Source organism: Acomys russatus, chromosome X (genome assembly GCF_903995435.1).
Source record: "Acomys russatus chromosome X, mAcoRus1.1, whole genome shotgun sequence".
NCBI classification, from domain to species: Eukaryota; Metazoa; Chordata; class Mammalia; order Rodentia; family Muridae; genus Acomys; species Acomys russatus.
The window spans coordinates 52,567,815-52,578,056 of record NC_067169.1 but is presented as its reverse complement, the minus strand read 5'-3'; the positions used below and the strand labels follow the sequence as shown (position 1 = coordinate 52,578,056).

At 55.9% G+C, this 10,242-nt stretch overlaps 1 protein-coding gene and 1 pseudogene across 1 annotated transcript; one reads left to right on the top strand and one right to left on the bottom strand.

Annotated features, from left to right (window-relative positions):
• Nucleotides 1-1,032: 1,032 nt before the first annotated feature.
• On the bottom strand, nucleotides 1,033-4,890 carry LOC127185277 (uncharacterized protein CXorf49 homolog). Its single transcript, XM_051141802.1, has 5 exons — nucleotides 3,592-4,890; nucleotides 2,767-3,040; nucleotides 2,174-2,220; nucleotides 1,780-1,825; nucleotides 1,033-1,196 (listed from the first exon to the last, which is right to left on the bottom strand). The coding sequence occupies exons 1-5, from the start codon at nucleotides 4,888-4,890 to the stop codon at nucleotides 1,156-1,158; spliced, it is 1,707 nt and encodes a 568-aa protein (XP_050997759.1). The 3' UTR covers nucleotides 1,033-1,155.
• A 445-nt stretch (nucleotides 4,891-5,335) lies between these two features.
• On the top strand, nucleotides 5,336-9,254 carry LOC127185276 (uncharacterized protein CXorf49 homolog; annotated as a pseudogene).
• Nucleotides 9,255-10,242: the final 988 nt, after the last annotated feature.

Genomic DNA, 10,242 nt, shown 5'->3' with positions numbered 1-10,242 from the left:
CCAACCATGTAGCTGTGATCTTGGCCTCCCCCCCCCCCCACTGCAATGCTCCAGAGGCAAATCAGGGGACTTGGCAACTCATTTCAAGGGGCGGGGGAGGGAGGCGGGGGACAACTATGCAGGAGCTCCAAGAGATGAAGTGCAAATCCTAGGCCAGTACTCCCTGAGGGCAGTGCCTCCCAGGGAGAGAATAATCCAGTCAGAGACTGGGATTGGGGGAAGACCAGACAAGGAGAAAGGACTGCTGAATGCAGGGGACAGGAGACAAACAAAAACAAAAACAAGAACAACAAAACAAAAAACCAAAACAAACAAACAAACAAACAAACAAACAAACGGGTTTCTTGAGACTGTCCCAGAGAAGGAAATAGTCAGGGTAGGGGCAGGGTCTTTGACAAAGGGAGGGGGGATGCTGGCTGTGTCAGGCCTGGTCCCTAAGAACCCTCACCCAGCAGCTCACCTGGCTAAGCTTGGGTGCATGGTGCTTGCTCAGAAGTGAGCCCACATCCCACTCAACACCACCACTCTTTTTTTCCCCCTTTCCACAAAATGCTTTATTTACCTTTTGAAGAGTTCACACACGAGAACTGTATGTGAGGGAGATGGAGCCTAGTGCAAGTGAGGACTGGTACCCTTAGAGGAGTAGGGAAGGCACAGTTCCTACCCTGTTGCTGTGCCTCACCACCCACCAAAAGAGAAAGGGCACAACACAGTTTAAAAAAAAAAACCCAACTTTATGTGAAGCAGCTGTCACCAGGGGCAGGCAGCGGGCAAAAACAGGGGCACAGGGCAGCTCTGGCTGTAGAGCAGAGGAGGTTCTCAATCTGTGGACAGCGACCCCCACAGGCTCACATATCAGATATTTATACTACAATTCATAACGGTTGCAAAACTATAGTTCCAAACTAGCAACAAGATAATTTTATGGTTGGGGTTAACAGAGCAGGAGGGACTGTATGAAGGGCCTGCAGCTTTAGCAGGTTGAGACCCCCTGCTGCAGAGTAACTGGAAGGAAGCAGGATCCAGGGGCAGTCCTCTGGCCTCTTCCTCGGGAACTCTGGGTGCAGCCTGTCAAGCAAAACCAGAGTCAGGCCAGGCCTGGCTTCCTCAACAGTCAGGAGGGTGGCAGGGGCCTTGGATAGCGCAACACTCACTTCAGAGATCCTGGAACTTTTCATTGAGGGCCTGCATGACCGCTGAAACACAGAGGTACAAGTGTGTATTCCAGACCGACACACGGGAACTCACCGGCCTGAGCCCCACTCCCTGTCCCACAGGAACTCCCAGCCAGCCACCTCACTGCCCTCCTGCCCCCATCCTAGGAGCCCCAGGACAGGCCGCCCCACCCATAAGCAAGCTCTGTGTGGAAACGTTCTCTACAGGAGAACAGTGTGGTCAGGCAGTCCTCAAACGCTGGCCCACAGCAGTGCCACCCCTACTTGTAAAACAAACAAACAAACAAAACTCGAGAAAACAAGCACCCAACAAGACACAGCTGCCAGGCCTTCGAGGGACAGCAAAGGAGGACCATCTAACTGCCCAGAGAGGCAGGAGCCTGGGCGACTGACTCCCCTGCACAGCACATGGCAGAGCAGAACCTCTCGGTGCAAGCCCCAGCAGCTAATGCACAGAGGGCTCCCAGCCTGGCCTGCTGGATGTCACCTCCCCCATGAGCGCCCCACCCTCAGCCCAGCACCATCACCTGCAGGCAGACACTAGCTCCCCCCTCACCCCCCCCCGCACTGTCCCCATAGCTTTCCTACCCCAGGTTGCTCATACCTAGTCGTTCCTTCAGTTCCTCTATCTCATTCTGTAGCATCAGACACTAGCCCAACAAAGGAAAAACAAGGGTTACCTCTCATTCTGGGTCCTGGCTTCCTCCTCCTCTCTGCTCCATCCACACTTGCTCTTTGTCCTTACACACCAACCCTCACCAACACACACACAGGCATGCACGCATGCCCACGCACACACACACACACACACACACACACACACACACACACACCCGCCCACTGCCCTGTGAAGACTGGCACAGAACCTTGAACACCAAGGAGTGCTCCGTGCACTGTGGGACAGGGGCTGGCACAGGAGGTCAGCTGTTGGGTTAACTTTGACACTCAGCTCGGGGTCTAGCTGGGGCCTGCATTTCTGAGAGCTGACAGAGCATTACCTGTTGGCAACCCGGTGATACTGATGCTGGATACTGCCTCTCTCCAGCTGGGAATGGCAGGTGCACAAGTGGTTCCTGGTCACCTGAAACACAAAACACACATGCACACACGCAGAAACACACACACACACATGCACACACGAAGTGGAGGGTGGGTGTGGGAGGACAGAGAGAACACACAGCATCTAGGCTTGAGAACCATGTGGGGAGGGACTGGGAGGGTCTAAAATGAGGCAGCAGAGCACCCTCTGCTGGCAGCAACTTGTACCTGGTAAGTTCTCAGCCTCACCTAGCTCTGTTTCTGCCCATACTGCAGCCCAGAGGTGGTCTAAGGGTGCTGTGAGCCCCCAAGACTGTGGCCTTGGGCTGAGGGTAGCAGGACTATCACCGTGGCTAGCTACACCATGGGAGCAGCTCAGTGCCTGAGCAGGCCTCATCAGAAAAATCTCTGTGTGCCAAAAGCCAACCTCTGGAGGAGTAGGAGTTGTCCTGCCTTTTAAAGAAAGTCCTGTAGCCCACAACCCTCCTTCCTTCACAGCCTGACTCAAGGCCTGCCCTGCCCACACCCAGGCTCCTGGGGACTTCCCGCCTACCTAGACAAGGAAGCCTAAGAAACAAAGGCTGCAATCCCCCAAAGGAACAGAGCCTGGGGTTGCTTTCCTCTCCCCAGCTTTCCCCACTGCTCCCAAACCCCAGAGTCTCACCAGCAGAAAAAGGTGCTCTGGGTCTCACACTTCTCTGGCTCAAAGACAAGAGCTGTGAGCTTCCTGGAACTGGAACTTGGGGTGCTCTGGTGCTGGCGTCTCCACTAGTTGTTTCTTCATGATGCATGCACCCGCAAGGCTGCTCTGCCCTGTGTGTTGGAACCTCACACAAAACATTCCTCACTGGGTATATGTTGTGGAGGGGCTGAGGGGCAAGCAGGGGGGGGGGGGGGGAACAAAAGGGAGGCTTTGTGAGGCTCGTCCCCGTCTGTGCTTTCTGTTCCTCAGTCAGCCTCAGGTCAAGAGGCAGCGCTCAGCCAGGAAGGAGCCCGCAGGCACTGCTGTGGCTTTTCTGGAGAAGAGCCACAGGTCCTGGCCTGGCTTCCTGGGGGAAGAGCTAGGGAGGAATCAGAAGCCCTTGGGACCCACTACACACCCGAGATGTGCAGCCCACACTGTAGGGGCTCTCTGCACCCAAGTCACCCAAACGGAGGAGATGCACAGGGAAGGAAGCAGCAACCAGCATGTAACCGAGGCGCTCTTGACGGGTGGGGGCACGCTTTCTTACTACCCCAGCGCTCAGCACCCTACTCGGGATGAATGTCCACTGACAAACCTCCCAGGCAAGGCAGGGGCAGAGGGAGCAGAGGAAAGGGATGTGCTGGGGGAGAGAGAAGGGGAGGGGTGAGGGGAGAGAGGGTGGGGTCTACTCACTTGGGCCTGCAGGCCAGGATCTCTGGTTTGCTCATTATCTTCCTTGTCCCCTGCCTGGGTCTCTCTTGTCCTCCTTACCACAGATTTCTTGCCCTCTCTGGGCCCCGAAGGCAGTGAGCATTTACTGGCCTTCCCTAGCAGGGCAACCCCCGAGATTGGGGGGAAAGTGGCTGGCTCTACAGGAGCTGACTTGAGTCTCTGGCCCCATGGTGGGAAGGTTCTCCCCAGGGGCCCTCTTGGGGCATCCCACTGAGTTGGCTTCTCCTGGGCTTGCTTCCTTCTAAGACAGGTCCTGTGCAAGGCGCCCGAAGGGGCAGGGGCCGGGGCAGCAGGAGAGGCAGTGGCCATGGCGGTGGCGGTGGCAGCGGCAGCCCCAGCAGCATGGCCAGCGGCAGCACCGTGAGCAGCTACTTGGTAACTAGGCCTGCTTCCTTCTTTGCCCCAAACCGTACTTGCTTTTTTCTTCGACAAAGAGCCTTCTAGGTCTCCTGCAGCCTGCTTTTCTATGCCTGAGCTGTGGCCTCTTGGAGCAATGGCCAGCAGAGATGGGGACACTTGCACATAACCTTCCCTGCCATGGACATTAGTGTGTCTGGCTGGGTCTTCCAGCTCAGTGAGGCCACTGGACCTGGCCTGGCCTCCTTCTTTGAGGCAAATGGTCACCCTCATCATTTGTATGTCACCCATCTCATCAGAAGACTCGTAGTCAGAGCACGTATATTGACTCTCATCACCCGTTGGTGGCCTACTTGGGGCACCTCTTCTTGGGGTCACCCAGCCTCTGTCCTGCCCCAGACCCCCGGGGTGCAGTTGACTAGCTGAGTACTGCTTCCCTTCCACAGAGGTCAGAGGCCGAGTGCCTCTCCTGCTCGTGCCCGCGTCTGTGTCCCCCCAAATGCCCAAGGGCTCGGCAGTGCAGGTTTGTGGGGATGGGTGTCTATGGATAGCCCAGGCCTCCCGGTTGACTACGTGCTGCCCGAAGCGTGTGCCCTCTACGGTCATCTGCGGCACCAAGTCCAGACTGTCCCCTTTCTCATCCACCGGGGTTCCAGGCCGACCCTCGCAGCCCCAAATGACTGACCGTCCCTCCGTTTCCTCGCTGTCTAGCCAGGAGTCATACTGGAAAGTTTTGGAGACTGGGAAGCATGTGTTGTCCTCACTGCTCCGTACCAGCCTCTTGTCAGGGCTTAGACCGTGTCCCCTTGGGAATCCATGGCCAAAGCGGCGTCCTTCCGAGTGCCTCCCACTTTCTGACCCAAAATTGGTTCCCCGAAAAGACACTTCATCAGGAGAGCTCATGTTTCCAGCACAGCAGGCGCAGTCTGAGGGGGGGAACAAAACCCTGTCACTGCATTCTCAGCTAAGTCTTCGTGAAGGTAACCGCTACTGCCGCTCCGAGCGCCTCACGCCTTGGTTCAAATAACGCGAGACTTCGCCCGCGAGGTCCCGCCCTCCCCGCCCCGCCCTGGCCTCGTTTCACCATTCTCATTGGTCTGTCATTCAACTAGCCACCAACCAAAGCGCCTGCTGTTTGTCCGTTACTCAAGGCCCTAGCCAATAGAAATGAGGATGCTTAATTAAAGGGCAAGGGTTTGAGTCTGAGTGTGAGGATGTTTTGAGATTCCAAAGTCTCGCTAAGTGGCGCGTTCTCCAAAGGAAAGACTTGTGGCTTCTGTGGTGAGAGGCTTGCTTTCTCAATAGTGACCTCGGGAGATTATGTTCCTGTGTATCTTCTGCTGGCATCATGAGTTCTCCTGATGAGGTATCAATCCCTGAAACCTGTGATGACAAGCACGCCCTTCCTCCTGGTGACATGAATTCCCGAGATCAGGAGTCTGCTTCTAAAGCTGAATTGGGCCAAGAGAGCAGGGAGCATTTAGGAGACCCCCCTAAGGAGCCCCAGAGTTCCAGAGGGTCTGAGCCTCATCCAAGATCCTCTGGATATTGGCGAGGGGGACGGCACCCTCCCAGTCCCTGATAGCCGAGAGTTGGAGTCCAGACCTAAGTTAGAAGCAACAGAGAAAAGAGAAGGTGTGCTTAGGGATGCAGGATGCCAGACGACTCCCCCTGAGGACCAAGAAGAGGTCAGCCTGGACTTCTTGCCCCAGCTCACTATTGAGGCTATGGCTATAATGCCAGAGCTGACCAACTTACAGACCAGAAGAGTCTGCAGGTACTTGTCTCCACAAGCCTGTGCAGCTGAACTGGCCACCCTAGGGAGAAGCATAGATGAAGGCTCCAACAGAGGGGCACTGTCCCAGAGTTCTATGGAAGGGAAGCAGGACTCTGCAGGCTTACTGTACTCCAGGAGCCTGGAGTGAGGCAGAGCCTGGGTGACCCCAAAAAGAGGCACCACAAGTAGGATGGTGAGCAGTGAAAGTGTCCAATGTCCCTCATCAAACCTTGTGTCATCTGATGAGTGCAGTGAGACACAGATGATGAAGGTGACCAATAGCCTCAAAGAGGGAGGCCAGGCCAGGCCCAGTGGCCTCACTGAGCTAGAAGACACAGCCAGACACACATAAGCCCATGGCAGGGGAAGTTTTGTCCACGTGCCCACCTCTGTACTGTCCAGTGCTGTCTAGTTACTCAGCTCAAGCACGGAAAAGCGGGTGTCAAGAGACTTGGAAAACTCTTTGACTAGGAAAAAAACAAGTAAGGTTGGGGGCAAAGAAAGAAGCAGACCAAGCATCTCCTGCTGTTGCTCCTGCTGCCGCCTCCTCTGCTGCCACCACTGGCACTATTGCTTCTGCCACTGCCTCTGCCGCAACGGCCACTGCCTCTCCTGCTGCCCCGGCCCCTGCCCCTTCAGGCGCCTTGCACAGGACCTGTCTTAGAAGGAAGCAAGCCCAGGAGAAGCCAACTCAGTGGGATGCCCCAAGAGGGCCCCTGGGGAGAACCTTCCCACCATGGGGCCAGAGACTCAAGTCAGCTCCTGTAGAGCCAGCCACTTTCCCCCCAATCTCGGGGGTTGCCCTGCTAGGGAAGGCCAGTAAATGCTCACTGCCTTCGGGGCCCAGAGAGGGCAAGAAATCTGTGGTAAGGAGGACAAGAGAGACCCAGGCAGGGGACAAGGAAGATAATGAGCAAACCAGAGATCCTGGCCTGCAGGCCCAAGTGAGTAGACCCCACCCTCTCTCCCCTCACCCCTCCCCTTCTCTCTCCCCCAGCACATCCCTTTCCTCTGCTCCCTCTGCCCCTGCCTTGCCTGGGAGGTTTGTCAGTGGACATTCATCCTGAGTAGGGTGCTGAGCGCTGGGGTAGTAAGAAAGGGTGGCCCCCTGTCAAGAGCGCCTCGGTTACATGCTGGTTGCTGGTCCCTTCCCTGTGCATCTCCTCCGTTTGGGTGACTTGGGTGCAGAGAGCCCCTACAGTGTGGGCTGCACATGTGGGGTGTATAGTGGGTCCCAAGGGCTTCTGATTCCTCCCTAGCTCTTCCCCCAGGAAGCCAGGCCAGGACCTGTGGCTCTTCTCCAGAAAAGCCACAGCAGTGCCTGCGGGCTCCTTCCTGGCTGAGCGCTGCCTCTTGACCTGAGGCTGACTGAGGAACAGAAAGCACAGACGGGGACGAGCCTCACAAAGCCTCCCTTTTGTCCCCCCCCCCCCCCGCTTGCCCCTCAGTCCCTCCACAACATATACCCAGTGAGGAATGTTTTGTGTGAGGTTCCAACGCACAGGGCAGAGCAGCCTTGCGGGTGCGTGCATCATGAAGAAACAACTAGTGGAGACGCCAGCACCAGAGCACCCCAAGTTCCAGTTCCAGGAAGCTCACAGCTCTTGTCTTTGAGCCAGAGAAGTGTGAGACCCAGAGCACCTTTTTCTGCTGGTGAGACTCTGGGGTTTGGGAGCAGTGGGGAAAGCTGGGGAGAGGAAAGCAACCCCAGGCTCTGTTCCTTTGGGGGGATTGCAGCCTTTGTTTCTTAGGCTTCCTTGTCTAGGTAGGCGGGAAGTCCCCAGGAGCCTGGGTGTGGGCAGGGCAGGCCTTGAGTCAGGCTGTGAAGGAAGGAGGGTTGTGGGCTACAGGACTTTCTTTAAAAGGCAGGACAACTCCTACTCCTCCAGAGGTTGGCTTTTGGCACACAGAGTTTTTTCTGATGAGGCCTGCTCAGGCACTGAGCTGCTCCCATGGTGTAGCTAGCCACGGTGATAGTCCTGCTACCCTCAGCCCAGGGCCACAGTCTTGGGGGCTCACAGCACCCTTAGACCACCTCTGGGCTGCAGTATGGGCAGAAACAGAGCTAGGTGAGGCTGAGAACTTACCAGGTACAAGTTGCTGCCAGCAGAGGGTGCTGTGCTGCCTCATTATAGACCCTCCCAGTTCCTCCCCACATGGTTCTCAAGCCTAGATGCTGTGTGTTCTCTCTGTCCTCCCACACCCACCCTCCACTTCGTGTGTGTATGTGTGTGTGTGTGTTTCTGCGTGTGTGCATGTGTGTTTTGTGTTTCAGGTGACCAGGAACCACTTGTGCACCTGCCATTCCCAGCTGGAGAGAGGCAGTATCCAGCATCAGTATCACCGGGTTGCCAACAGGTAATGCTCTGTCAGCTCTCAGAAATGCAGGCCCCAGCTAGACCCCGAGCTGAGTGTCAAAGTTAACCCAACAGCTGACCTCCTGTGCCAGCCCCTGTCCCACAGTGCACGGAGCACTCCTTGGTGTTCAAGGTTCTGTGCCAGTCTTCACAGGGCAGTGGGCGGGTGTGTGTGTGTGTGTGCGCGCGTGCGCATGCGTGCATGCCTGTGTGTGTGTGTTGGGGGGGGGGTTAGTGTGTAAGGACAAAGAGCAAGTGTGGATGGAGCAGAGAGGAGGAGGAAGCCAGGACCCAGAATGAGAGGTAACCCTTGTTTTTCCTTTGTTGGGCTAGTGTCTGATGCTACAGAATGAGATAGAGGAACTGAAGGAACGACTAGGTATGAGCAACCTGGGGCAGGAAAGCTATGGGGACAGTGCGGGGGGGGGGGGGGGGGGGGGGGGGAGGAGAGCTAGTGTCTGCCTGCAGGTGATGGTGCTGGGCTGAGGGTGGGGCGCTCATGGGGGAGGTGACATCCAGCAGGCCAGGCTGGGAGCCCTCTGTGCATTAGCTGCTGGGGCTTGCACCAAGAGGCTCTGCTCTGCCATGTGCTGTGCAGGGGAGTCAGTCGCCCAGGCTTCTGCCTCTCTGGGCAGTTAGATGGTCCTCCTTTGCTGTCCCTCGAAGGCCTGGCAGCTGTGTCTTGTTGAGTGCTTGTTTTCTCGAGTTTTGTTTGTTTGTTTGTTTTACAAGTAGGGGTGGCACTGCTGTGGGCCAGCGTTTGAGGACTGCCTGACCACACTGTTCTCCTGTAGAGAACGTTTCCACACAGAGCTTGCTTATGGGTGGGGCGGCCTGTCCTGGGGCTCCTAGGATGGGGGCAGGAGGGCAGTGAGGTGGCTGGCTGGGAGTTCCTGTGGGACAGAGAGTGGGGCTCAGGCCGGTGAGTTCCCGTGTGTCGGTCTGGAATACACACTTGTACCTCTGTGTTTCAGCGGTCATGCAGGCCCTCAATGAAAAGTTCCAGGATCTCTGAAGTGAGTGTTGCGCTATCCAAGGCCCCTGCCACCCTCCTGACTGTTGAGGAAGCCAGGCCTGGCCTGACTCTGGTTTTGCTTGACAGGCTGCACCCAGAGTTCCCGAGGAAGAGGCCAGAGGACTGCCCCTGGATCCTGCTTCCTTCCAGTTACTCTGCAGCAGGGGGTCTCAACCTGCTAAAGCTGCAGGCCCTTCATACAGTCCCTCCTGCTCTGTTAACCCCAACCATAAAATTATCTTGTTGCTAGTTTGGAACTATAGTTTTGCAACCGTTATGAATTGTAGTATAAATATCTGATATGTGAGCCTGTGGGGGTCGCTGTCCACAGATTGAGAACCTCCTCTGCTCTACAGCCAGAGCTGCCCTGTGCCCCTGTTTTTGCCCGCTGCCTGCCCCTGGTGACAGCTGCTTCACATAAAGTTGGTTTGTTTTTTTTTTTTTTTAAACTGTGTTGTGCCCTTTCTCTTTTGGTGGGTGGTGAGGCACAGCAACAGGGTAGGAACTGTGCCTTCCCTACTCCTCTAAGGGTACCAGTCCTCACTTGCACTCGGCTCCATCTCCCTCACATACAGTTCTCGTGTGTGAACTCTTCAAAAGGTAAATAAAGCATTTTGTGGAAAGGGGGAAAAAAAGAGTGGTGGTGTTGAGTGGGATGTGGGCTCACTTCTGAGCAAGCACCATGCACCCAAGCTTAGCCAGGTGAGCTGCTGGGTGAGGGTTCTTAGGGACCAGGCCTGACACAGCCAGCATCCCCCCTCCCTTTGTCAAAGACCCTGCCCCTACCCTGACTATTTCCTTCTCTGGGACAGTCTCAAGAAACCCGTTTGTTTGTTTGTTTGTTTGTTTGTTTTGGTTTGGTTTTTTGTTTTGTTTTGTTGTTTTTGTTTTTGTTTGTCTCCTGTCCCCTGCATTCAGCAGTCCTTTCTCCTTGTCTGGTCTTCCCCCAATCCCAGTCTCTGACTGGATTATTCTCTCCCTGGGAGGCACTGCCCTCAGGGAGTACTGGCCTAGGATTTGCACTTCATCTCTTGGAGCTCCTGCATAGTTGTCCCCCACCTCCCTCCCCCGCCCCTTGAAATGAGTTGCCAAGTCCCCTGATTTGC

Coding starts and splice junctions, on each gene's coding strand:
- LOC127185277 (XM_051141802.1), bottom strand. CDS start 4,890: ATGAGCTCTCCTGATGAAGTGTCTTTTCGGGGAACCAATTTTGGGTCA. Junction 2,221..2,766: donor TCTTAGGCTTCCTTGTCTAG/GTAGGCGGGAAG, acceptor TGCCATTCCCAG/CTGGAGAGAGGCAGTATCCA. Junction 1,826..2,173: donor TATCACCGGGTTGCCAACAG/GTAATGCTCTGT, acceptor TTGTTGGGCTAG/TGTCTGATGCTACAGAATGA.